This window comes from Trachemys scripta, chromosome 1, assembly GCF_013100865.1.
Source record: "Trachemys scripta elegans isolate TJP31775 chromosome 1, CAS_Tse_1.0, whole genome shotgun sequence".
NCBI lineage: Eukaryota > Metazoa > Chordata > Testudines > Emydidae > Trachemys > Trachemys scripta.
The window spans coordinates 6,578,352-6,605,549 of NC_048298.1; the positions used below are offsets into that span (position 1 = coordinate 6,578,352).

Sequence of the window (27,198 nt, forward strand, 5' to 3'; positions counted from 1 at the left end):
AAGGATTATGGGCCCAATCCTGTGTAGCACTAAGCACCCTTAATTCCCACTGACCGAAGCACTCTGCAGGATAGGATGCAAAGTGTTTGCAGAAACACAGAGGCCTAACTTTAGGTGCCCATTTTTACAATATTTTAGCCTAAATCCATATTAAGTGGCTTGATTTTCAGAAGTGCTGAGCGTTCAGCTGCTCCCTTTAAAGTCAATGGGCATTTGTGGGTGCGCTGCACTTTTGAAAGTGAGGCCTCTTATTAGGTGCCTACGTACGGAGTGTAAATTTAGACATTTTGTTTTTGAAAATCTTACCAGAGAGGTTAAGATTATGTCATTTGATGTGACAAACACCAGCTGAAATAATTTTTAAAAACCCCAGCTGTTTTTGAAACTAATAAACGGCTTGACCCATTTACGTTTTCTTTTAAAGAAAACAAATCACATCTAGGTTCCAAACTTCAGACTAATGTGATTTCAAATAGCTGAGTATAAATGCCTGAAAACAGAGTGTATAATGGAAACAGCAACAGAAGTAGATGATTAATCTATCTGAAATAATGTTAGCTGTTAAGCATAAGTGAAGGGAAAAAATTAGATAATTCAGAGTAATGGCTTCTCTCCTGCATCAGCTCACACCAGCAAAACAGTTCTATCTGTCTAGGTACTGATATAGTACCATACTCTCCTTGTGCCTCTAAAGCATTAATGAATTTCTTCATCACAACACTCCTGTGAAGTAGGAAAGTACTATCCTCACTTTACAGATGAGAAACAGAGACACAGATTAGATTTAAGTGATTTGCCCAAGGTCACAGAGGGATTCTGTGGCTAAGCTGAGAACTGAACCGAGGTCACTTGCATCCCAGTCTAGCGCCCTGTTCTCTAGGCCAGTGTTTCTCAACAACCGGTCTGTGGATTGGCACCAATTCCTGAGATCTCCCAGACACAGTTTAAGAAGGCAGCAAGCCAATCCCTGGTATCAAAAAAGTTGAGAAACACTACTCTAGACTACCCTTGGGTTAGGATGTCAGTGGAATCCCTCAGTAGAAGAAGAGGTTACTCACCTTGTTCAGTAACTGGAGTTCTTCAAGATGTGTCTCCATATGGGTGCTCCACTTCAGGTACACATGCGCCCTGCATCTTTAATCAGATATTTTTGGTAGCAGTGCCCATTTGGCCCACACACGTGCCCTACACATCCTCACGCCCTTCATCGAAGCTACATAAGGCTGCACAGTGAACGGCCCTCAGTTCCTTCCTCATTGCAAAGTCCCACAAGGGAGACTCTGAAGCGGAGGGAAAGGAGGACAGGTACTGGAGCATCCATAGAGACACACATCTCAAAGAACTCCAGTTACTGTGCAAGGTGAGTAACCTTCTCCTTCTTTAAGCAGTGTCCTTATGGTGACTCCCGAGCAGTATCCCCTTACAGAGGAGGGAGCTTTGGAGCAGAGTCCAGTACTGAAGAGAGAATTGCATTGCGAACTGCAGCACCTGTCTAATGGCAAGAACCAGAACATAAAGGTTAGAGAAAGTCTGTACAGAGATTTATGTTGCAGCTCTGCAGATTTCAGCATCTTTGAGACATCTGGAACGTCTTTGAATAAAGCTACTGTGTAGACTGTGACCCTGTAGAATGCTCCCCACTCTAGGGGGAGGTTGAATGTCAGCCAAGTCATAACAAGCAATAATACACCCAGAAATCCACCCTGAAAGTCTTTGCAGGGAGATCGCAGATCCCTTGGATCTGTTGAAATTCAGAAGGTATTTTAGTTAAAAACATAGGAACTGGTTGTAATGAGACCTTGTCATTGTACCTGGAAGATCTGCCATTAAGGCCCCCAGTTCCCTGATACTCCAGGCAGAAGTGATAGCCACCACTCATGGTGCATGGTAGTCTAATGAGGCAATTAAGGGCAAGGTTCAAGTCCTAGATTGGAGTAGGGTCTCCAATTTTGGGGAAAAGATTCATTAGACCTCTTAGAAATCTTGACATAGGATAAGCGAAAACTGAAAAACCTTCTAAGGATGAATGAAAGGCAGTTATATCTTCCAAGTTAATTTTGATAGAGGTCATAGAAAGCCCTGATCTTTTCAATTCCAATAGGTAGTCTAGGACATTGGAAAGAGAAGAGCAGGCAGGAGAAACTTGTTGATGGGTACATTAAAGATTATCTCTTTCATTTTTGAAGGTAAATGCATCTCGTAGATTCCTTCCTGCTGTTTACCAATACCTGTGGCACATCTGATGAACAAGACTCTTACTCACAAAACCATTAAGGAGCCATGCTTGGAGATGCAGAACATCCAGGTTGGGGTGAATTGTCTGACCGACATCATGAGACATCTGGCGGGGACTGGTCAGAAGCCACCAAGTTGGGTGAGAGGTAAGTTGGATGAGGTAAGGATACCAGACTTGTCTTGGCCAGTTGGTGCAATCAGAATGACTTTGGCCTTGCCCTCCTTGATCTTGCTGAGGACTTTTAAGAGCAACGGCATTGGTAGGTATGCATAAAGGAGACACTTCACCCATGAGATGAGGAAGGCCTCTCCTGGTGATTGGGGATCAAGTCCCCCTCTCGAACAGAATCTGTTGCATTTTGCATTGGCTGCAGTGGCACAAAGATCGACTTCTAGACACCCTTAGGTTAGAAATATGTTGTGGAGGACCTAAGAATCCAACTCCCATTTGTAACTCTCAGATAAGCGTCTTCTGAGGTTGTCGGCGGTGGTGTTCTGAATGCTCAAAAGATAAGCTGCTGAGATGACTATTCAGTTGGCCATGTGCCAATTCAAGAATTTCATCGATTCAGCACAGAGTGATGGGGAACATGTCCCATCCTGACAATTGATGTAGAACAGGCAGACCACGTTGTCTGTCATGATCTTGATGGATTTGGCTCTGATCAATGGGAGGATGTCGGAGCAAGCCCCCCTGATTGCTCTCAGTTCCAGAATGTTTATGTGCAGAAGACTCTCTTAGACAGACCATTTGCCCTGGTCCAAAAGGAGCTCCCCAGTCCAAGAGGGATATTCCTGATGTTATAACAACAGTCAGAGGAGTTTGAAAGAAAGGAACTCTCAAAGATATCTTGGAAGGATATTACACCAATTGAGCTTTCCAGGACTTGCCAAGGAACAAAGACCTGTCTGTTGAGACTGTGTTTGTTTGGTATGTAAACTGTCCTGAGCCATCCCTGGAAACTTCAGAGAGATAATTTGGCATGTTGGGTTACAAAGATACATGCTGCCATATGACCAACAGCTGAAGACAATTTCTTGCCACGGCTTGAGGACTTATCTGAATTCTTGCAGCAAGATTTTTTTTAGGTTCATGAAGTTGTCCCCAGGAAGGTAAATTTTGCCTGTTATGGTTATCTGTTGAACTGTGGGCAAAACACACTTTTCAGGAGTGAGTTGGAGGCCTAAGCTGTGGACCTTGTGGTTTGCAATGCCTATAGGACCTCATGATAAGAATGACCTCTGAGTACCCAATCATTGAGATAAGGGAAGATGATTATTCCTAGATGACAAAGATGGGCAGATATGACCGACATAACCTTTGGGAATATCTTTGGGGCAAAGGAGAGGCTGACAGGCAGCACACAGTAGTGGTTGTGATTGACTATGAAACAAAGAAACCTCTTATGAGGGGGATGAATTACAATATAAAAGTAGGTGTCTTGAAGGTCAAGATTCACAAATGAAACTTTGGAATCTGGGGAGGGAATTATACCTGCTAGAGTCACCATCCTGAATTTCTGATGTTTCACATAGTTGTTCAGATGGCCTCCAAAATCCATTTGTCAGATGTTATGCTCTCCCAAGCAGGTTGAAATTGGGATAGATCATGTCCAAAGAGGGGAAGGAAGTTGGGATGGTGGAGCAATAAGGCCCTGTTGAGAGGGTGGTTCAGACTGTGGACCAAGCCATCAAAACTGGTGCCTGGACGACATGGATGGCTGGGATGAGACAGCTGTGGTAGTAGCTGCATATACATTGGCCAGTGGCTTGGGTGGTCTAGGGAAGGTAAAATAATAAGCTGGGTGAAATCTCTGTGCCATCTGAGACCTGCTAAACTTTCTTTTATTTGCAGGTATATATATAGCGAGGGATCTAAGTGTAGTGCTTCGAGGTATGAAGAGTGTCATCTGTAGACTCCAAAAACCATTCATGGCCATCAAAAGGAAGGTTCTCACCAATAGTCTGCACTTTTGTAAGGAAGTCCAACAGCTGAAGCCAAGACACTCATCTCATCACGGTGGTGGTGAAAATGGACTGGATTGAGGTATCAGCTGCATTCAAGCAGGTCTGCAAGGATGTTTTTGCTAAAAGTTGACCTTCCTGTATGATGGCTTTGAATTGTTCATGGGCTCTTTTGGTTAATGTTCAATAAAGGTGTTAAATTTGTTATAATTCAGGAAGTCCTATTTGGACATGAGTGCTTGGTGATTCATTATTTTAAATTGTAATGTCACAGAAGAGTAGCTCTTGTGAACAGAAAGAACAAGATGCCACTGGTCCTTATTATATGGAGCAGCACTCGTGTTGTGCTGCCTTTCATGTTCATTCATTGCATCCGCAACTAAGGAATTTGGTGTGGAATGTATAAATAAAAATTCCAAACCCTTGGAAAGAAGATAATACTTTTTGTTGGCATGTAGGCGGTGTCATGGCGGGAGTTTACCAGATCAGTGTGGCTGGCTCAAAGAGAGCCTCATTAATTGGAAAAGCCACTTGCAACAAGGTTGAGGTTTACAAAATATCTAGGAGTTTATGATGGGAGTCCTGAACTTCCTCAAAAGGAATTTGAAGCATAACCCCAACTCGCTTCATCAGGTCCTGGAAATGACAAAAATAATCTGCCATGAAGGTTGAGGGGGCATTATAGCCTCATCAGGGGATGAAGAAGAGATATTTGGATGAGGTTTCACCTCTTCATCAGCCCTTGCCTCCTGCTCCTCAAAGGTCTATTGTACCAACTCTGTTTGATGAGGAGGGAGCAAAGGCACAGGGAAATGGAATTTCCTATGTTCCCTGTGGTTTGTACTGGGCGCCCTTAGAAACTGTTGGCAGTATAGGACCCATGGATTCCAGTAAGATTGCTAGAGAGAGTCATAGGGCATAGGCAGAGATAGCTACTATTGGTCATCTCAACTGGTTGAAAGTGGTGGATGTTTATTATCCTCCCTTCTTTCAATATGCAGAGGTGAATAAATACTCTTCAAAGACCCTTGAACTGAAAACTGAGTATCCGAGTCAGAGTCCTCATGCACATTCTCTAAAGGAGATGATAACTGATCTCCATGAATGATCGAAGTTGGAGAACCAGAAGGTCTCAATGAGATGTGGGTAGCAGGTGACCCAGATGATTTCTGTATCAAAAAGTGTACGATACCAGTAAGCAGTGGATATTTCAACTCATTAGAAACAGATCTTTTAAGTATCTGAACTCCTACAATACGAAAGAACATAAGAAGTTGGTGTCAGTATGAGATAGATATCTGTCTTGAGGAATAAGCACACCTAAGTAACATATTCAGATGTTGCAGTCCAGGGCATAAGTACCAAGGGTACTGAAAGGTCAAGTAATGCTGAATTCTTGCTAGTGTGGTTGTGACCACTGGAAGCAAGGGAGGTCTTTGGAACCATTTTTTTTTAGTAGCGGCATGAGCCTTAGAAGCAGCCTCAGACATCTTCACGGTACCAGAAGCACTTGGAGCCTCAGCCGTGCTCCTTTTGGGGCTGGCGGTCTTCACTGACCGTGGCCTCTTTCCCAGAGATTTAGCACTCCTGCTTTTCTTATCAGTTTCCACCAACTTGGAGCACTAGAGTCTTGGTACTATAGGCACAGATGCAGACACCCCCACGGAGGTTTTTGGTGACAGGGATCCTGAAATGGCTGAGGTAGTCACCAACTTCTCCTTTATGTCCTTCGGTGACCAAGATCCTGAGGCAACTGGGGTAGCAGGAATCGTACCCCTAAAAGCCCTTGGTGACCTAGATCTGTAAGTAGACAGGGTACTAGCAGTCTCACTCCTTGAAGCTCCAGGAGACTGAAATCCATCCAAATACAGGGGGGTTCTCAAAGCCCTGATCCAAAGCTGGTTTTAAGGCTTGCTCCATCACAAGAAGCCTGAATTTGAACTCCCTCTTCTAATGAGATCTTCTCTGAAACGAAGTACAGATCTTACATTTCAAGGGAATATGAGTATACCCCAAACGCTTGACACACCAAGAGTGTCCATCACTAAGCAGGATAGACTCCTGACAAGAAAGACAATGTTTAAAGACTAGGGATCCAGGCATACCCCAGAAATAAAGAGTCCAAAGTGACCCTACTAAACGGGGAAAACAAAGCAAAGGGAAGCCATTTACAAATATGAACTATTTACAACTATAACTAACTAACTATGCTAAAGTATTAGTAGAAGGAGACATGCTAGAGACTCAGTCTCAGGCTGAAGGTGGTTGCGAAGGAACTGAGGATGGTTTGCCCACACAGCTCTATATAGCCTCAGTGCGGGACATGAGGATGTGTAGGGCACATGTGTGGGCCGAATGGACACTGCCACCAAAAATCTCTGATCAAAGGCGCAGGGCGCATGAGCACCCGAAGGGCAGCACCCTTAGGGACATAGCTTTTATCCTGATTATAGACATATTTACACAACTGCCACAAAAATAATCTTTACAAAATACACCGAGACATTAAAAATGTCAATGTAATAACAATATGCAAAATACTCTCCCTGTATTTTCTACAGCAAAAAATTGCTACTGTGATGCATTCAGTTCAAGTCAAGAAACTCCCCCTTCCTTCACTGTTACTCCATGTTTTCATGTTGCCTTCCCCCTTTCTGCCATTTGCTGTCAGGAAGGGACCAGATCAACACAGAACAAGCCCAACAGATGCCAGTGACAGCGATAACTATTACAGTCAGTGAGTGAATTATTAAAAAGGGACCTTTTAAAGATGGGAATTCCATGAAACACGTTTAATAACTAGTGATTTCAGAATTTATTTACACACAGTAGAGGTGTTCTCATTACCCTCTCAAGGCCATGTCACATGTGACTAATGATGTCAACCCAGCATGTGACGATAAAATCAGTTTCTTCAATATATTTCTAATATATCCCTTAAAAATACATATAATACACAAGTAACTGATACAACCTGGTAAAATGCGGATTTCTCTCTATTGTCATCTCTTTTATAAAGTAGTGTCATATTGTGTATCTATACAATATATAATTACTTGATGACTCTCTTCTCGGGCCCTACACCACAAGTACTCCCAGCTATCTTTGAGACACCACTGACTTCCCCAGGAAACTACAATCCATTGGTGGTCTTTCAGAAAACACCATCCTGGCCACTATGGATGTAGAAGCTCTCTACACCAACAGTCCACACAAAGATGGACTACCAATTGTCAGGAACAGTATCCCCAGTGATGTCACGGCTCACCTGGTGACAGAACTTTGTGACTTTGTCCTCAGCCACAATCATTTCAGATTTGGGGACGATTTATACCTTCAAGTCAGCGGCATTGCTAGGGGTACCTGCATGGCCCCACAGTATGCCAACATTTTTATGGCAAACTTAGAACAATGTTTCCTCATCTCTTGTACCCAAGTGCCCCTTCTCTACTTGCGCTACGTTGACGAGATCTTCATCATCTGGACCCACGGGAAGGAGGCCCTTGAAGAATTCCACCGGGACTTCAACAATTTCCACCCCATCACCAACCTCAGCCTGAACCAGTCCACACAAGAAATCCATTTCCTGGATACTACCATGCAAATAAGGGATGGACACAAACACCACCCTATACCGGAAACCTACTGACCGCTATACTTACCTACATGCCTCTAGCTTTCATCCAGAACACACCACACAAACCATCATCTACAGGCTAGCCCTAAGATACAACCACATTTGCTCCAATCCCTCAGACAGGGACAGACACCTTCAGGATTTCTTTCAAGCATTCTTAAAACTACAATACCCACCTGGGGAAGAGAAGAAACAGATTGACATAGCCAGACGGGTACCCAGAAGTCACCTACTACAGGACAGGTCCAACAAAAAAAGTAACAGAACGCCACTGGCCATCACCTACAGCCCCCACCTAAAGCCTCTCCAGAACACCATCAAGGATCTACAACCTATCCTGGAAGACAATCCCTCGCTCTCACAAATCTTGGGAGGCAGACCAGACCTCGCTTACAGACAGCCACCCAACCTGAGGCAAATACTCACCAGCAACCGCACACCACACAGAAACACCAACCCAGGAACCATCCCCTGCAACAAACCCCGTTGCCAACTCTGTCCACATATCTACTCAAGTGACACCATCACAGGACCTAACCACATCAGCCACACCATCAGGGACTCATTCACTTGCACGGCTACTAATGTCATATATGACATCATTTGCCAGTAATGCCCATCTGCCATGTACATTGGCCAAACCAGACAGTCTCTACGCAAAAGAATAAATGGACACAAAGCAGATGTCAAGAATTATAACATTCAAAAACCAGTGGGAGAGTATTTTAACCTCCCTGGACACTCAATTTCAGACTTAAAAGTGGCCATTCTTCAACAAAAAAAACTTCAAAAACAGACTTCAATGAGAAACTGAAGAGCAGGAATTCATTTGCAAACTTGACACCATCAAATTAGGCCTGAATAAAGACAGGAAGTGGCTGGGTCACTACAAGAAGTAATCTCCCATCAACTGTTGAGTATGGGCCATCCACCCTGATGGAATTGGCATTGTTAGCACTATAAAAAGTAATTTTTACACTGTTGGCATTCACAACTTCTTGTCAACTCTTGGGAATAGGACACATCCACCCTAATTGAATCATTTGGTAAGGCAACACCCATCTTTTCTTGTGCTGTATATTTATGCCTGCCTACTGTAATTTTCACTCCATACATCTGAATAAGTGGGTCACACCCCATGAAAGCTTATGCTCTAATAAATTTGTTAGTCTTTAAGGTGCCACAAGACTCCCTGTTGTTTTTACTTAGAACTCTAATTTCTTTAAATACATTCCTGTTGCTAGACCACAGGAACATGTCTCCTCAAAGTCCCCATATTTACTATTTTATCAGCAGAACAAAAAGAACACATTACAATACAGTGTTTAATTACATCATACAATTTTGCCCCCACAACCTTGTAAGGAGTATCTTGTAAGGTGTGGTGCCCTTGGCTCATTCACTGTGTATTTTGCAACTTGTGGGCTTTGGCATTCAAAGTAATACACAATTCTCAAAGATTCATATATTTTAAGGTCCAAAGGGACCACTGTGATCATTTCGTCTGATCTCCTGTATAACACAGGCCATAGGACTTCAAGTCCAATAGCTGTGATTGAGTCAGAACATATCTTTGGAAAAACATCCAATCTTGATTTTAAAATTTCCAGTAATGGAAAACCCTTGTTAAGTTGTTCTGATGGTTAATTATCCTTGTTGTTACAAAAAATTGTGCCTTATTTCTAATCTTAATTTCTCTAGTCTCAACTTCCAGCCTTTATATCGAACTCAAACCTTTGTTTGCTAGACTAAAAAGCCCACTATGACCAAATTTCTTTTCCCCGGGTACTTATAGACTGTGACTTAGCCTTCATGTGTATCTAAAGTTGTAGAAAAAAATCACATATTATATTGTATTATTTAAATAGTAGAATGTTCTATGATTAAAGACAGTATTGAATTGCCTACACAGAAAGGGTATTGCACAATGTTAATGTTAATGTTGACATTTCCTGATTGTTGAGTGTACAACTATTCAACTTTGCAGTTCTTTACATAGTTTTTTAATGGAATTATTAATAATACAGTAAATAAAAATGTCCTGCATGTGATCTAAGGAGATTAATGCAAATGAACTATACAAATGTGGCTACAAGGAGCATTTTCTAATTTAGAAAATTAGAAAAAATCATCATTAAGGAAGATTTCACTAATGAGGGCAGTGCGTGCTTTTCCAGCTGAGCACTGGCAAGCACTCAAAGCTTAATTAACATTATTGGTTGCTACCTTAAGTGCCAGACCATGTGTTTACCTGTTTGTTTATACAGTACTTCTGACTGAATACAGAGGTTTACAGACATGTATATCTCCAGCACTGAACTCACATACATACACCCATAAAGAAATACCTGAACTGGGCCTATGTCTGTGTTGGAAGGATGCCAAGCATGGATGCCTTCTGGCAAAGCAATTATGCTATTCAAGAAATACTCAATTACAGCCCGATCCTGCGAGATGCTAACTGCCTTTTGTAGGCAGCTGGGCCCCTTGAGAGCAATCAGAGCCATGGAGACCATGCTCAGCAACTTTCAGGATCAGGGCCATAGAGAGGAAGCCATTCTAACTGTAGAAATCACAATGAGCGTCTTCTAAAAATGTAGATTTCAGGATTACTAAAGTATGGACCTACGTCAGAGTGCCCAGTTATGTGTTTAGGTGCCCAAATTGGTGCTTAAGTAGGCTTTTGGGAACTTAAGTGATCATGAGTGCCTAAATCTTGACCTTAATAATAATACAGTGCATATCTACAGCACCTTTCATGAGTATTTCAAAGCACTTTACAAATATTAATGAATTAAGCCCAACATCCCTGGGAGGTAGATGAGCAATAGTCCCATTTTAGAGATGGAAAATGAAGCAGAGACAGGTCACACAGCAAAACAGCAGCAATGCGGGGAATAGGACCGAGATCTGACTCCCAATTCTGTGCTTTAACCAGTAGTCAACACCTTTCCCTTCCAAATGCAGAACTGGCCAGAATTCCATAAATGCAAGCTTGAAAATCTGGGCGTGTAAATTGTGTTCTGAGTTGCAAAGTAAAGCTATTTCGCTCACAATGGGATGCCAACAGTTTGAAAGGAAGAAGTAAATAGAGTAGAAAGAAGATAAATTTTAGAGCTCTCTTCTCCCTCTAGAGATTTTTAAATTGCCACTGGGTATTGATAGAGTTTTCGCATCTTTCATTTATGGTGCAAATGGCCATCTGCTTCAACAGATTGTTTAAAAGAAACAGAGCTGTGGGCAATCTGTCTCAGAGCTTCAAGGTGAGCAACTAACTTCATTTCATAATCAATTCAACCAAGCAGGATATGCCTAATTTTCAGACTGACAACAGCAGACTGCAGAATGCCTACTCTTTGGGAGGCTGATTTAAAGGTGGAAGAGGGACAGAGAAATGTCCCACTAAATATAACAACATATTCTGCTTTACCTGAGTGCCACCTACAGGACCAGATGTGAACTGAAGATAAGATTACCTGTCAAAGATCCTCTGTGGCTGAATCATGCTGTACATAATATGGGTCATGTGATCTTTAGCAGCAACTACTTCTGGAGGAGGATCATACTTGTTCACAGCAGCAACCTGTTTCCAGAGTTAGAGGCATAGGAAGGGAAAAGTGATGTCCTTCTTCTTACCTGCAATACCCTTTATAAAGTAGTCTGAATAATGATGGCTTCATATTTACAAGGGGCAATTGTTATATCTGGCTTAGCTATGATTGCGTGACTATATAAAGCTTTTTGGGAAATTTAAACTCAGCTCAAGAAATAGGTGGAAAGCACCCAAAACTAACTCACCATCTCTCTTAATTTATTCTATCTTTTCTTGGCTGGAAGGATAAGGCTAAGGGAAGGGGGTCAGCTCATAAAGTACACCATCATTTTGTCTATATTTTCATTATTCATTAATTTTTCTGTTCTTAGTGCTGGTGAAAAATACCAGATTGAAAGTCATAGAGACAGAAATCATTCATTTATTTCCCAGGAAAGGGAAAGCAGGGGTACCATCAATGCAAGCTTCCTCCAAAATGGTCCTGAAAAGGTACTTCAGCTTTGATCTAGGAGGGAGAGGGGAGGTCAGTCTCCAAGTCCATTATATTCTTGGTCCATTCTGCTGAAACTTCTAATCATGTTACTGATCAGTGGATATTTTTTTATGTAGACAGCAGCCCATTAGGAAATAGATTAAGAGCCACCAACTCATTTCATACAGGCCACCAAACCACAACTATCAGATGGTAGCCCTTTTGGCTACTCCATCCCAGGCAGATTTAAATCAGTGTTCTGGGCCCTGTCTACACTTGCTGGGGAATCATATTTGAAAAGAATTCTAATATGGGTGACAAGGCTGGAGTGAACGAGCTAAGGACCATTTTTAAAGGAAGTGTTCTGGCCTAGGCTAGCAAGTTCTTAATCCTGATGATTCTAATATGGGTTTGGCCCATGCATTCTAGTCCCTTATACACAGGAACCGTGTATTTCTAAATACAGCTCCCCTGTAAGTATAAAAGGAGCCCTAGAAGTGAAACATTCTACATAGTGCCAGGGTTACCAACTAGTCCCTCCAGTTATTTCTTGCAGAAGGCTCTTTTAAAAATCACATCCTAACTAATAAAAACAGCTAAAAGAATTACTAGTATTTTATAGCTTTCAGACAGTTCACTTTGCAGCATGAGATATCTTAAGAAAATAATAGCAGTAACATCGTGATTACGTCAAAGCACTTTACAAATATTAACTAATGAATCTAAACTACCACCTAGGGACTGCTCTGACAGTTAGAATCTACTTTTTCATTAAGAAATACAGTCTTTATGTAAGAATTATATATTGGTAAACTAGAGTTGCTTTTGACAATACAACAGATATATCGTCAGATGTCAGGGTCTTAAAAGCAAAACTGAACTGAACTGATACCTACTGGCTGGAGTGTGGGGAATTTTTTCCCCACCCCCACATAAAGCAATTTTTATCTCCACATAAATATTTATGAAAACAACTTGCATTTACCACCTTTCCCAGAAGGAAACAGGATTATTTAGCACCATTCCAGAACTATGTGGTGTTTCCAACAGTTGCCATATACCTTTTCTTCCACTTTAATCTTCTTGTGATCCAACTCTGTTAGTCGGAGCAATATGAAAATCACCAAGAGCCAATAATCTGTTTGTTCCTGATAGAAATAAAAGAAAGCGTTCAGTTGTTTTCACTTTTACATATCTAAATATTTAAATTCAGATAGCAAATAATATCCCGAAGGCATTTTAACATAATATCTTATAATGTATAACGTCTTTCATCACAAAAGATCTCAATGTGTTGCATAAACCGATCACTTCCTCCACCACTGAAATGCAGCCGCCTCTAGAAAGAAACCAGAGAGCTGTTTACCAGCTTAAAGCAACATTGTATAACAGTTTGGAACAGGAACTGAAGAATAATACCATATCCAACTGAAAATGTACAGGAAACATAGATGGACAGAAAGTAATTACCCATATGGGAATTAGATAATAACACATGGCTAATACCACTAATCTTGCAAGTAGTGTTATGGGAACTTTTCTTTAAAGTTAGAGTATAAAATATAATCACTATGTATGCATGTAAATCACTAAAAAAATAAGTCTGATACATAATAAAAAAGAATAATTAACAATTAAATAGGAAGCTGACATCTTGACAACCTGCTGAAGCATATTAATTCTGAGAAAAGTCAGGCCCTGTTAAACCATTGAAATTCAAAGACCGTCTCAAAGCTGTTTTAAGATAATTGTTGTTTATTTTTCACAAGTAACTGAAAACCCTGTAAATTAACTGGAAAAAATATGCACACACAGAGAGATGCATTTTAATGGGGTAAAATTCTGCTCTCAGGAGCTTTGTCTATTGTAATATAAAAGGGCTAGGGGCATCATTTGCTATGGTGACTGACCCCCTGACCTTGGTTCTCCAACTTTTCATAGGTTCCTATGCTCCACTTCCCCCCACCCAATTCTGCAACTTTGCAAAACATAATATAATCACAGATAATGTTCTATATGTGTTGCCCCTTCCTCACCCATCCAGAATTTTTCTGAAATGCTGCAGAATGCTGCAAGGTCAGGAAGAGGTGGTATATTTCAAACATTTCTTTACGTTCATTTAATTGCATGCAACAACAGACTATTCTCAAGGAAGCCACCATAGAAATCGACAGAGTTATCTTGAAACAGGAGGGAGAAGTTAAGCCCTTAATATTTCTTCCCCAGACATTGGAAAACACTGCAAAGTTCAAAGAGGATCTAAAATAATCAAAGCAGGGTGCTAGGACCTTTAATCTTCAGCACCATCCAGGACAAGTTATAAATCCATGGTGTACAAAGTCAGTACATAAGATTTTACTCCACTTTAAAGGTTTCTGTCATTGATATATGGGCTGTTTTAGCTCATTAATCAGGGAAGATTGTAGGGCCCTTGAATGAGAAACAAGTCTATCATAAAGAAAGAAGATGCCCATTCCAAGGACAGACAAGGTGGATGAGGCTTCTGTTGGTGAGAGAGAAGCTTTCGAGCTTACACAAGAAGAGCTCTGTGTAAGCTCAAAAGCCTGTCTCTCTCACTAACAGAGTTTGGTCCAATAAAAAGATATTACCTCAAGCACCTTATCTCTCTAATATCCTGGGACTGACAGAGCTACAGAGATTCCAAGGAGAGGCAGTTGTAAAAGGTGGCTGTTCACTCAGGGTTTGATCCAGCTGCCTTTGAAATTAATGGGATCCTGTCCATGAACTTCATTGGGAACTGAATCAGGGCCCTAAAGCTTTTACATATTTTTAGAGGGGCATGCCCAGCATCTATTCCGTCCATACATATCTCTAACACTTTGACATAGGATGAACTATGCACTGCAAGGACATTTTCAGATACTTATTCACCTTTTTCTTACCTGTACTGGGTTTCTTAACAGATTGAGCACTCTGAGGAGAGGCAGGTCTTCAATATATTCCAGCTCACCCAGTTCAGAAATCTAGTTATTCGCAGAAAAAATGATATCAGTAAAAAGCCACATAGCGTAAGATAACTATGGGGAGAAAGCATCTCGGTGCCAAACTAAAATGTGGACAGGAAAACCCCACTACACCTACCAAAGGTGTACACATATCCACGGCATGCAGTAACACACTTCTTGTCACACAACTCAAGTAGCTTCCATAATGCTTGGGTGGCTCGCTTAGGCAAGACCGGATGGTTATTTTAAAAGACATAGTTCTCTCCAATCTTTTGCATAATATCTTGCCAAACCGCAAAGTGCCCAATTTATTTTTTTGGAGACACTGGAAATACACTAAGAACCACCACCACATTTCATACAGGCCATTAAACAAACCGCTATCAGATAGTAGTACTTTTGGCTGAAGTGAACTAGCCAGACAATGGGGTGCCCTGAAAGACTGCGGCTTGCAGTCAGTTCCTGAAGGTTTAGAGTCACAAGCAGGAAAAAATCTCCCTTTCTGTAAAGGACTTTTTTTTTCATTTGGTGTCCAAAGCAAAGTCATAGTGAGGGCCCTCACTCTAAAACCTGCGTGATTGGCTGCTTTTGACTGCTAAGACCAATCACAGGACTTGACAATTAAAACAAGACATGCATACATTATCTGTGTTGAAAAACAACACAAGATACTGAATGATTCTGAATAGATGCACCAATAGTGGATTTGTGTGTAGAATGACACCTGATCAGGAAGTCACCCCACCCCCTATTATCTGCACATGCAAGTACTCATTTGTGCACACAATTATCCCTTTGCCTATGCAATCAGACATGTTGCATTCACAAGTATGGATTTTTTTGCACATACATTTTTTGCAGATAAGACCATTATGCCCACTTTTGAAAAACTGGATTGTAAATCGTCACTGTGGGAGCCAGTTAATGTAAATCTTTTAAATCATTCTGTACTATTTCAAAAATGGTATCTTTGCCTACTTATTTCACTTTATTTTGTATGGGTGCTTTATATTTTTATAGAGTCCTGAACTGATGCTGTGATGGTGTGCGGGTTTGGTCTGTACCACTTCTGAATTGTGAATGATTTTATTAAATTGTATCATGAATCTACTATGTCATGAAAAGCTTATAGGCATGTAGATCCACTCTGAGTTAGCAGGGCTGTGTCATGTCTCTTCTAGGCCAGAGTCAATGGTGAGTGCACTGAATGATGTTCTATTCAAATACCTTGAGCAAATGGGTTTGCTCGAGCTGGGAGAAGACACTTCCCCTGTTTGTCTGAAGATGGGGGAGGTTGAGAGCAGTGAGAAATTACCAAAAGGCAGAACAAAAGAAGCAAGTGACCCTAGCAGGCGTCTATAAAGGGATTCACCGGAGGGGAATGAACAAACTGGGCCTGAACGCCATTTTGTACCAGATTAAGATGAGGGAGGCAGCTGCAGGGGCAGGATAAGCAAGGGGGCAGAGGACCCTGCCCGCCTGAGGGAACACAGATGATCCTCCAAGGATTCCCAAGCGAAGGAGGAGCTAGTGAGGGACATTGTGTCTAGAGTATTTTATTGTTTGTGTGATCTGTACTTAGGGTGGCCACTCGCACATTCCTGGAATACTGGACATTCTGGTGCTTCTGGGAATGGCGTGGGCCTACCTCCGCCAGCATGACCCCACCTCCGCTGGCGTAACCTTACAAGCACAGTACATGCGAGGTCAAGCTGCAAGGGGGTGTCATTTTGAACAGCGCACTGCCTTGTCCCCACCAGCATGACCTCACACGCATGTTGTATGTGAGGTCAGGCCAGCATGGGCAGAGACAGAAACTATGTCCGGTTTCATCTCAGCACTGGACAAGGGACAAAGATTACAAAAGCAGGCCTGTCCAGTTTAAAATTGGACAAGTGGCCTGCTGGTCTGTACTCACCTGTGCTTTACATGATTAAATATAAAATGAATAAAGTTGATAGACTGAACAAGTGCGGGTGTGTTGACTGCTTCACAACTACTGCATGCCCCTGAGAGAGCTAAACTGTAAACCAGAAGCGTCACACCTTTTGGGTACAGTTCTGGAAGGGGTTTGTGTTTAAACACTGGAGATTCTGAAGGGTCATTCTGATTTCTCTTTTTATGCAGGAATATTAAGCATCTGCTGAAAGGTAGTAATTGGTGTACCTTTTGCATTATATTTTCCAGACCTATTCTTTTGATACTATGGATGAAGAATTCCTACAGAATAGTACTTAAAGGAAAAATGTCCCACTATGGTGAGATGATAACACAGGTGCCATTACTGATTACAGAGCAGTTAATGAGATACTTGTCTTTAAAACAGACATACTGGGCATCTAACCAAGCTAATGTTACGCTGTTGTTCCGAGTTTTCTTGAATCATGAATTCAGGACAGCTGAAAGGTCCCAGAACAATATCATTTCTGGATAGTTATTTTAACCTCTAGATATATACAGTTCATGAAGTGGTAGCTAAAGATTTCTCTACACCAGTGGTTCCCAAACTTGTTCCGCCGCTTGCGCAGGGAAAGCCCCTGGTGGGCCGGGCCGGTTTGTTTACCTGCCGCGTCCGCAGGTTCGGCCGATCACAGCTCCCAGTGACCGCGGTTCACTGCTCCAGGCCAATGGGGGCTGCGGGAAGCGGCGGCCAGTACGTCCCTTGGCCTGCGACGCTTCCAGCAGCTCCTATTGGCCTGGAGCAGCGAACCGCAGCCGAACCTGCGGACGCAGCAGGTAAACAAACCGGCCCAGCCTGCCAGGGGCTTTCCCTGCACATGTGGCGGAACAAGTTTGGGAACCACTGCCCTACACTGTCCCATCAATGTGTCCTACCTACCTCTGGGATGAGAGGAACGCTCAGTCTCCGTGGCCTCATGGAAAAGGGAAACTCAAAAGACTCCACTGACCAGAAACCTGCCTAGAGTACTGTTGCTCTATCCCAGCAATGATTGTTATACTAGACACTTCTGAAGGCTCCTGGAATGCACCTGTGCCTGAGAAAGTTCCAAGTGACGCTACATGATAGGAATGGCCTCCCATAAACCAACAATTCCTTCCAAATGCCAAAGCAGCAAGTCTGAATTCCTTGCTTCTTATTTTGTTGGACACTGTTTATTCCCCTAGATAGGGGTTTTCCCCCTGGAAATAGATCATTTATTGTTTCTTGGTTCTGCACCCTAATATAGTTTTTAGAGGGAAATTTTCCCATAAAATCTTTCTTTCTTTCTATATATGGCAGAACCTGCAAAGATCATAGGGATCAAGGAAAACTCTCTTACAGCTCTAAATTCTCTATTTTGACCCTCGTAACCACTGTCTAAGATACCTAAATGAGGCCCATAGATCACAATGCTGCTCCATTTGTCTAGGGATTAAAGTTCAGGGACATAAGAACCATGAGTCCTGCCTGCGATCCATTCAGATGGAAGAAGCCATGAACACTTTGAGGACTGATCCAGAGTCAGAACTGGTTCCAGACCTTTCTTCCAACCCTTGAAATTGGGAGAAGATGAAATCCAGTGTGATCATTTGTGATACCAGAGAAACTCTGCTCTGCAGTAGTAGGTCACATGGTTTGGAATTTTTAATCAAATACATTGACTCTAATGCCATTGTCAAAAATAGAACACCAGCCACCTAAGATATTGATTGAACACCGAATAGTTTAATGCAACATTTTCAGGTAAATGAAATTTTAGATTTTACCAATGTTAATAATATTCCCTTAAAGTCTCTCTAGAGAAGGAGATATTGGAAAGGTGGCAATTCATTGCTCAGTTCAGTAATATTTCATTAAAAGAGGACATAAACGAAATGTTGACATAAACAAATTAATAACTTCTGCCTGCTGTAGAGAACAAAGAAAACTACATGAGGCAACGGAGGCTGCATTATTAATGCTAATGATGACCATACTATAGTTAGCATCCTGCCTTGTGTGATTTTAAACACTGATGTGTCTTTAAATGTTGACCTGAATATGATGCTATAAAGAGAATTCACAATGGTTATGTTAACACTTGTAGGTGTATCCTGAAAATTGGGAGAATAATCTGAATATTTCAATTTACAGTTTTTATTGTTGCTTTTTATTTGCCTACATTTTAAAATTCATAATTTCAGGTGGGTTAAGATCATAACCACAAAGTCTTGGCTTTGATAGGAGAATGACTTATCCATTGAGGTAGGCAGTGTTGTAGCTGTGTTGGTCACAGGATATTAGAGAGACAAAGTGGGTTAGGTAGTATTATTTATTGAATTCACCAGAAGATGGTCCAATAAAATATATTACTTCATCCACTGAGGGTCTTTTCTGAAATTAAAGACCTTTAGTGTCTCTGATCTGCTGGGTTAATGGGTTAACCGTTGCCTATAGGACCCAGAGTTCAAATCCTTGTTAAGATTACAGATATAAAAGAGCTGGATGGTCTGATCCATTTATCTGTATAACGAAAGCCATTTTACGGTATGCATGACTGGTATTCTCTGACAGAGGCCCAGGGAGAAGCTCACATATTTTAAGGTCAGAAGGGATCATCATGATCATCCAGTCTGACCTCCTGCATGTTGCAGGATTGAGGGACATTGGCAAGATCTGTTGGGGCTGGGGGCTGGAGTAGCTAAGGTATAAGTAGAGGTTCTCTGGCACAGCTGGATGGAAGAAGGCAGCACAGCCATTTAGAGGCGCCGAATTTGTGATTTCCCTGGGGGGGTGCTGGACCACCACTCCACCCCAGGCCCTGCCCCCACTCCACCACTTCCCCCAAGCCCTACCCCCATCCTGCCTCTTCCCATCCCCAATCCTCCCCCACAGTGCCTCCTGCACACCGCTGAACAGCTGATCATGGTGGGCGGGAGGTGCTGGGGGGGGGGTGGAGCTGATCTGGGCTGCCAGTGGGTGCTGAGCTGCCACTATTTTCTTCTGTGAGTGCTCCATTCCCATAGCGCCCACAGAGTCAGTACCTATGCAGCCATTCCCTGTAATGTGATATCCCTGTGGTATCCACTCTAGGGAATGTGTCCGTCCTTCACAATCACGAGCACTAAATGCTCCCTAAGAGTTACCCACATAAATAGAAATTAGTCCAAGCAATTAAACAAGAGCAGGGAGTAAGGTGCTACTCAACATAAGTAAGGGTGGAAGAATGGGTTATAAAGTGAAAGCCATTTCTTTCTTGTAGTGTTATGGGATTTTTGATTTGAACTTCGAAGAGCTGAATTTCAGAAAGAGACAGTAAAGCTAAAAACAATTCAGATTAGTATGCAGGATGTTACCTGATTATTTTCTAGGTTGATCACTTCTAGTAGATCATGTTCCTCCAAACCTTCTAAGCTACTGATTTTATTACTGGACAAGTCCAAGTTCTGGAGGACTTTCAGGTCCTCCAAACCAGTTATCTTCTCAATCTGGTTAGAGCACTGAAAATCAATCCAAAGTATATAATAAGTCCTTACAAGCTTTCATAGGTGAAAAAAATATTTCTGATGAAGAACAGCATCCTACTGTCTAAATGGGTAATTTCTGTGTTCACTTTAAATACCATTTCTCTTCTCCTAGGTCTTGTATACATTAGCATTGCATGAAAGTAACATTGTCCCTCATATTAACCCGATCCTTATCTTGAGATGCCAGTTTATAATTTCTCATTTTGCTCAAGAAATAACAAATCCTGACTGGTTTATCTTCAGTGCACTACCTTAAGTAGCACGCATATTGGTGCTGCGTGTCAGTAAAATAAACAGGGCCCTGATTTTCTCTGCAATTTCATAGCCATGGAAGTGGCTACAGAATCCCGTCACCACTGTAGAATTGTGCCCAGAAGCCAAGCTTTCATCTATTACAAATTATGTTTGTTACCTATATGGCTGCAAAAAGATCAAAATGTAAACTGTACATAAACCAATACACTGTTATTTTCCTGAGTCTGCAGGCAACCCGAAACAATAGCTCTCTGATGTGTCAACTTATCCTATTCACCTCAGTGGGTGTTATCCTAAGGAAACCTCTAGTTTAGGTAGTATCTTACTCCATGAATACCACCACTGAAATTATTGTAAGGAAGCATATCAGAATCTGGTAGTTGGGATTGCTTGGTGCTTTTGAGGCCCCCTAAAGTAGCTTTTCTCTGTACACCACACAAGGCCAGATTCCCCTTTCTCCAGGAGAGAAGAAGAGATGAAAAGGTCACATGTTTCTGAATAGGTTCCAGGCAGTTTCATTTCTTGAAGCCCAATCAATCATACAGCCATCCCTATTACCAACTCCTAGCATGGTATAGCATGCTAGCTTGTGCGTTAATCGTGGGCCCCAATTGCTGTAGCTACCGAGATGGGCTCTCCACCTGACACAATCTGTAATCATAACCTTGAAAGCTACGCATCTCATTCCACCAGTGTCACTTTATGCTGAAAGCTATTTGGGAACTTCAAATGCTATTAATAAATATTTAGGAACTAGAGAAATAAATAAATAAACGGATTGCGATGTTGATCCGGTTGTCTGCCCTTGACATTTTTCCTGACTTTTAAATCTTTGATCAGGCTATTAATAGCAAGGAGACGCTCTCTTCCCTTCCTCTTCCTCAGGAGACTTCTGTTCAATAAGGTACAGCTCAGAGTGGTAGTTGCAAAGTGCCGTGCAAATGGTACACACAAAATTCTGTGCACCAAAGGGATTTGTGTGCGGAATCCTCTTTTGGAAAGTGTAAACCTCTTCAGCATCCAGTTCATTACAGCACTACTCATTATTTTTTTTGCAAACAAGGGCAGAATATGGGCTCTTTGGCGTATCTAAGCAGTATTTACAATTACTGACGCTCCTTCCTCTGAACTTGAGACCTTTCTATTTTCTTTCCGAAAGAGCTCAAGAGGGAATGGGAAAGAAAGCTGAATCAAAGGGAAAAAATAACCCTTTTCTGCCACGTACAGTCTCTTTGCATCTTAATTGAATTTGTAAAAGAAGACACTACATTGAAATTTCACTATTTATATCATTTTTATGTGACTACCTACTTTGCTGATTAAAGAAAAAAGAGAAGTCTTTATGTGAGCAGTCACAGTAGCATGGAAATACAAAAATACAGAACGTGGTCATATTAATAATGCTTTGCAGTTTCATAGCAGTTCTCACCTTCAAAACATTTTCAAATACAACTAATAAGGTATAAGTGTTATTAGCCCCTTTTACAGATGGGGAAACAGAAACAGAGAAGTTAAGTGACTTGCTCTGTTTCTACTTAAGGAAAAGGATGAATAAGTATTTTTAAAACAGTATAAAGAGAAAAGAGATCTTTCTGAAAATGTAATTTTCAACAAGTTTATAATTCATTTCAGTGATTTTAATATACGATTTTTCTCAATCTGAATCAATCTTTTCTACTTCCACTGAGAGCCAGAGCTCCAGATTCATTGGCACTGAGGGATTTGCAAAGAATGGTATGCCTGAAATACAGGAGTGCTCATTACTTTGTCCACTATTAAAAATGAACACATTTTAGCGCATATTAAAATAAGCTAATCAGTTAAAGAAGTGAAAGGAACAATTGCATTTGACTTATGTAAGACTTAACTATTCTTTTCTATATTACAGTGCCATTTTGTACTTTAGCACAGAAAAACAAGTTAAAAATGATATGGACATAGATTCATAGATTCTAGGACTGGAAGGGACCTCGAGAGGTCATCGAGTCCAGTCCCCTGCCCGCATGGCAGGACCAAATACTGTCTAGACCATCCCTGATAGACATTTATCTAACCTACTCTTAAATATCTCCAGAGATGGAGATTCCACAACCTCCCTAGGCAATTTATTCCAGTGTTTAACCACCCTGACAGTTAGGAACTTTTTCCTAGTGTCCAACCTAGACCTCCCTTGCTGCAGTTTAAACCCATTGCTTCTGGTTCTACCCTTAGAGGCTAAGGTGAACAAGTTTTCTCCCTCCTCCTTATGACACCCTTTTAAATACCTGAAAACTGCTATCATGTCCCCTCTCAGTCTTCTCTTTTCCAAACTAAACAAACCCAATTCTTTCAGCCTTCCTTCATAGGTCATGTTCTCAAGACCTTTAATCATTCTTGTTGCTCTTCTCTGGACCCTTTCCAATTTCTCCACATTTTTTTTAAAATGCGGTGCCCAGAACTGGACACAATACTCCAGCTGAGGCCTAACCAGAGCAGAGTAGAGCGGAAGAATGACTTCTCGTGTCTTGCTCACAACACACCTGTTAATACATCCCAGAATCATGTTTGCTTTTTTTGCAACAGCATCACAGTGTTGACTCATATTTAGCTTGTGGTCCACTATAACCCCTAGATCCCTTTCTGCCGTACTCCTTCCTAAACACATCTCTTCCCATTCTGTATGTGTGAAACTGATTTTTCCTTCCTAAGTGGAGCACTTTGCATTTGTCTTTGACAAATAAAGACATAAAAATAAAGAACTTGCTTTACATGACACACTCACGTATTTATTTGCTCTTAAGGTGTATAAACTTAAGCATGTACATATGTATTTTCAGATCAAGTTCTTTTAGATATCAATTACATTATTTTAAAGATCATAATTACAAAGAAAATTAAATGAAGAGGTGGAAAAATGTACTTTGTGCTTTTACAATGACTTAAAAGCACACATTCAGCTCATATTTAAAAATATTCTTACCTATGTTTCTAACACCACTTACAGCTATTACTACTTAGCATTTACATAGTAATTTTCACTGAAGAATCACAAAGGGCTTTACAAATAAGGCTAGGTATTATCCCCATTTTACAGAAGGGGAAACTGAGACACAAAGGCACACTGAGGTAAGTGTGATTTAGTTGGGGATTGGTCCTGCTTTGAGCAGGGGGTTGGACTAGATGACCTCCTGAGGTCCCTTCCAACCCTGATATTCTATTCTGTGATAAGTAAACCACATAGTGTCAGAGTCAGGAACAGAACCAACGTATCCTGAAATAAGGCCCATGACCTATTTATTGGGCCATGCTGCCACTCTGACTTCAAGAGCCTCAAAATAAGTTTCCTTCTATAACTGATGTTATTAACTTACTGAATTTTACTCAGGGTGAAGGGATAGCTCAGTGGTTAGAGCATTGGCCTGCTAAACCCAGGTTGTGAGTTCAATCCTTGAGGGGGTCACTTAGGGAGTTGGGGCAAAAAATCAGTAATTGGTCCTGCTAGTGAAGGCCGGGGGCTGGACTCGATGACCTTTCAAGGTCCCTTCCAGTTCTAGGAGATAGGATATCTCCATTAATTAAAAAAAAAATTTTTTTTTTAAATATAGGCTGGGCAGTTTCCCTTTCACCCCTCATATCCTAGCACAGTGCTACTGTAAACCAAAACAACTTTGCAAGGGAATGTCAATTTAAAAACATCACTGTTTTAATTAATTAATTTCTTCTATATACATCTGATTCTTTCAAAATAAAGTTTTGATTCTTTCACACATTATATTTAGGGCCCACACACTGTTGATATTTTTAAATTCTAAAAGGGTTACCAAAGAGAAAATGAGATAGGACATTACTAAAACAGTATATAGTACAAAAGCAAAATTTTAACCAAAGTTTACTTGTGTCCACTATAAACAGACCTATGGAAACCAGACGACTTATCATAAATACATTTCTTAAGGAGCTGAACAAGGCCATTTGAAGAAGAGAGCTTTTATTAAAAAAATTAACTCATCACTTACCAGACAGAGTATTTTGACAGGTAAGTTTTTCAAACCACTGATTGTAGTGATCCTGTTGTGTGCCAAGCTAAGGAAAGTCAGACTACGGCATTTCTCTAGTCCTTTGATCTCCTCTATATTATTATCTATGCATCAGTGTTGCACTTAAGGAAAATAATCACATACAAAAAAATCATAGCAATATTTAGAACTAAGTTAGCAGGTCGGTCTCTCTTTCTCATACACAGACGTTCATTTTACTAATACACTGTCTTCCTCCTTCCAGTGTAACTTATTTGTTTCAACCACCATTTACATCTTGTCTCTCAAGCCCGAGCCCCAATCCTGCAACTGCATGCACGTTCTTTACACCTGTTGGGAGGTCCATTGAAGTCAATGGGGCTCCAAACATGTCAAGTCAGTTGCAGGAGCCAGGACTCAAGATTATAAATTCTTTGAGGCAGGGACCATACTTTACTATATGTTTGTGCAGCACCTAGCACAGTGAGACCCAGTTAAGAAGCTCAGGTAACCTGGCTGACACCTGACCCAAAGTACCAATAAAGGGACAAGATACTTTCAAATCTTGGGGGGGGGGAAGGCTTTTGTTTGTGCTCTTATTAAGGGGGTTGCTCGCTCTTGGGACTAAGAGGGACCAGACATCAATCCAGGTTCTCCACATCTTTCTGAACAAGTCTCTCATATTTCAAACTTGTAAGTAAACAGGCAGGCAAGGCGTGTTAATTTACCTTTGTTTTCTCAACTTGTAAATGTACCTTTTACTAGGGTGTTTACCTCTGTTTGCTGTAACTTTGAACCTAAGGCTAGAGGGGGGTCCTCTGGGCTCTTTAAGTTTGATTACCCTGTAAAGTTATTTCCATCCTGATTTTACAGAGATGATTTTTACATTTTCTTTAATTAAAAGCCTTCTTTTTAAGAACCTGATTGATTTTTCCTTGTTTTTAAGATCCAAGGGGGTTGGATCTTGATCCACCAGGAGTTGGTGGGAGAAAGGAGGGGGATGGTTAATTTCTCCTTGTTTTAAGATCCAAGGGGTTTGGATCTGTATTCACCAGGGAATTGGTGAAGAGTCTCTCAAGGCTACCCAGGGAAGGGAATTAGCATTTGGGAGTGGTGGCAGCGGACCAGATCTAAAGCTGGTAGTTAAGCTTAGAAGTTTTCATGCAGGCCCCCACATTTGTACCCTAAAATTCAAAGTGGGGAAGCAGCCTTGACAATCATATAAGACCAAATTGGAATCAGACACTTTAAAAACAAGAGAATATAGATAAGAAACCCAGCTACAAAACTCCGAAGTAGATTAAGCAGGATGCAGAGTGATGCCTTTATGCAATCAATCACATGGGGCAACAATATTTCATTTTAATGTATATGAGAGAATGATACCACCGTCCGAAAACTGGGACAGCGACATTTTTTTGTAACACAGCCAACCACATTTCAAACCTTAGATGCCTGTAGACAAATGATCAGATTATTTTTTCCCTGCCAGAACCATACCAATAATTCTAATCAAATGCAATTAGAGGAGCTGCATTTATCCTACAAGGGTAATGAAAGAAAATACAATCTTGTTATAAGAACACAAGAACATCCATACTGGGTCAGACCAGTGGCCCATCTAGCCCAGTATCTTGTCTTCCAACAGTGGCTGGTGCCAGATGATTCAGAGGGAATGAACAGAACAGGGCAATTCATCGAGTGATCCATCACCTGTGATCCAGTCTCAGCTTCTGGCAGTCAGAGGTTTAGGGACACCCAGAGCATAGGGTTGCATCCCTGATCATCTTGGCTAATAGCCGTTGATGGACCTATCCTCCATGATCTTCTCTCATTCTTTTTTGAACCCAGTTATACTTTTGGCCTTCACAACATTCCCAGGCAACAAGTTCCATAGGTTGACTGTGTGTTGTGCTGAACAACCAGGGTTTGGCCAGTTTTTGCCACACACACCCTAACACGGTTTGGCCCAATCTGCACTGACAGTGTCAAACTGTAACTGAACCCCAAGACCATGTTCTAGCCTACATTCCTACCTAGTAGGATCTATCATTTTATAGGGCCTATGCTACGCTGCTTGACATGTTTTGAAAAGTGCACTCAGACCACAATAGAATATAGGGCTGGAAGAGACCTCAAGAGGTCATCTAGTCCATCCCCCTGTGCTGAGGCAGGATTAAGTGTACCACACTTGGTAGTTGGACAGGGACTTTATGACAAAATAGGATTGCTCCTCTTCCTATTGAAGTCTATGGCAAAACTTCATTGGGCACAGTGGATCCAATCAATCATTGATTGCCACTAAGTAGAACACCAGCCTATTAGGGTCCAAGAGGTTACAAATGTATAATAGAAGGTGATCACACAAATAAGATGCTGAAAATCAGTCAGCACTAACAACCGATTTTAGAATCTTAATGACCCACTACAACTGCGCGCTCAGGTATTACTGCCGTAGTAAACTGTATTCCTTTCTGTTTTAGACCATTTCCTCTAAGAAGATTAATTTATAATCCTGTCAGGTATGTTTGTGTGTGCAACTGTCAGGAAAACTTGTAATGACCTTACCATCTGCATCACAGCTCATTGAAATATGGTAAAAGATGCTTAGTTACTGTCTGCTAAGAAATGCATCCCAAACACTTTCACCACTGTAAGATATTTAAGAAATG

General features: G+C 41.3%; 1 protein-coding gene across 1 annotated transcript in view; it reads right to left on the reverse strand.

Annotated features, from left to right (window-relative positions):
* The window catches only part of LRGUK (leucine rich repeats and guanylate kinase domain containing), a gene marked incomplete at its 5' end in the record, with an annotated part of 76,493 nt that overhangs the window by 43,047 nt on the left and 6,248 nt on the right, over window positions 1–27,198 (reverse strand). The window contains 4 exon segments of the mRNA XM_034764241.1: window positions 12,924–13,010; window positions 14,766–14,846; window positions 20,106–20,249; window positions 24,527–24,651. Coding sequence (XP_034620132.1) covers window positions 12,924–13,010; window positions 14,766–14,846; window positions 20,106–20,249; window positions 24,527–24,651 — 437 coding nt within the window.